The following is a 1,066-nucleotide window of genomic DNA, read 5'->3' as shown; positions in this document are numbered from 1 at the left end:
GGTTGGGACATGCGATGTCAGCAAGCGGAGGCTGAGGGAACCGCATTAGATGGTCGAATAACTGAGATCGGATAACTGAGATGGTTGAATAACGACGCGCGGACGCCTCTGCCCGTCGCCCCTCAAACGAGTGAGACAGCAAGCACGATCAACGTCCGGAGACAGCCACACGCCGTACGACGCGCAGACGTCGTCCGCCGTCCCTCCAATGAGTGAGAAGGCAGCGAGCACTGCAATCACCGATGCCACTCACCATACAATGCTCATGAGCCCCGACACAGCCAGGACTCACCGCACAAGTCAGCCGTGAGGGGGTTTACAGGCATGAGTACGTCCGTCCATCCTTTCCCGAAAACAACTTGAACACTGAGCACCGCAGCCCGGCCCTCCAAGCCTTCCAGATCACCAACACGCATCGCTATCTACGCCCATTGTCCCTCGCTTGCATCTTTGGTGATTCAGAGTAGCGGCTCCTCATCTCCGCTCATCGTGTACGCTCACCGTGAGGTAGGCTGACTGCTATCCTCACATTGTCGACACTAATTGTTCACGCCCACAGTTTTCACCACCGTCAGGTCTGGCTACTCGTCATGCCTGCACTTCTGCTCTCTGATGTCTATTGTCTGTCGCTCCTTGGCCGTCGTTGTTTCCATTATCCTGGCCGCCCACGCGAGGCTACGCATCGCTAGCTATCACTCAGTCATGCCTCCTTCTCACCGTAGCTACCGCATCTAGCGCCACTATCTCCCTCATTCCATGCGTGTTCGTTTTAGCTTTGGAACGATTGATTACGCCACCGTCTTTGCCCACTCTTCACGCGTTCGGTCCGCAGACCACACCTCTTCATATCAGTACGGCGGTCCCACTCAGTTCCTTAACAATAACTCCAAAGCCGAGCGGAGAAGTCACTCCCATCGGTCGTGGTGGCTATAATCTCTGTGACAATTTGCGTTGGAAAGAGGCGCTGTTCGCAGAATAATGACGAGGTAGGGGCTGCATAAGTGGATTTGGTTGTACGGGCATTGCTTCAATGGCCTCTTTCTTAGCATGCATGTAAATGATTCAG

The 1,066-nt window shown here is 54.5% G+C and overlaps 1 protein-coding gene across 1 annotated transcript; it reads right to left on the bottom strand.

Annotated features, from left to right (window-relative positions):
- Window positions 1-45: 45 nt before the first annotated feature.
- LAESUDRAFT_765527 (uncharacterized protein) lies at window positions 46-416 on the bottom strand (the record flags this gene model as incomplete). Its single annotated transcript, XM_040913710.1, has 2 exons — window positions 46-230; window positions 293-416. 2 exons carry the CDS (start codon window positions 414-416, stop codon window positions 46-48), a joined length of 309 nt encoding a protein of 102 aa, XP_040757184.1.
- Window positions 417-1,066: the final 650 nt, after the last annotated feature.

This window comes from Laetiporus sulphureus (assembly GCF_001632365.1).
Source record: "Laetiporus sulphureus 93-53 unplaced genomic scaffold LAESUscaffold_277, whole genome shotgun sequence".
Lineage (NCBI taxonomy): Eukaryota > Fungi > Basidiomycota > Agaricomycetes > Polyporales > Laetiporaceae > Laetiporus > Laetiporus sulphureus.
This window is presented reverse-complemented; position numbering and strand designations above follow the sequence as displayed.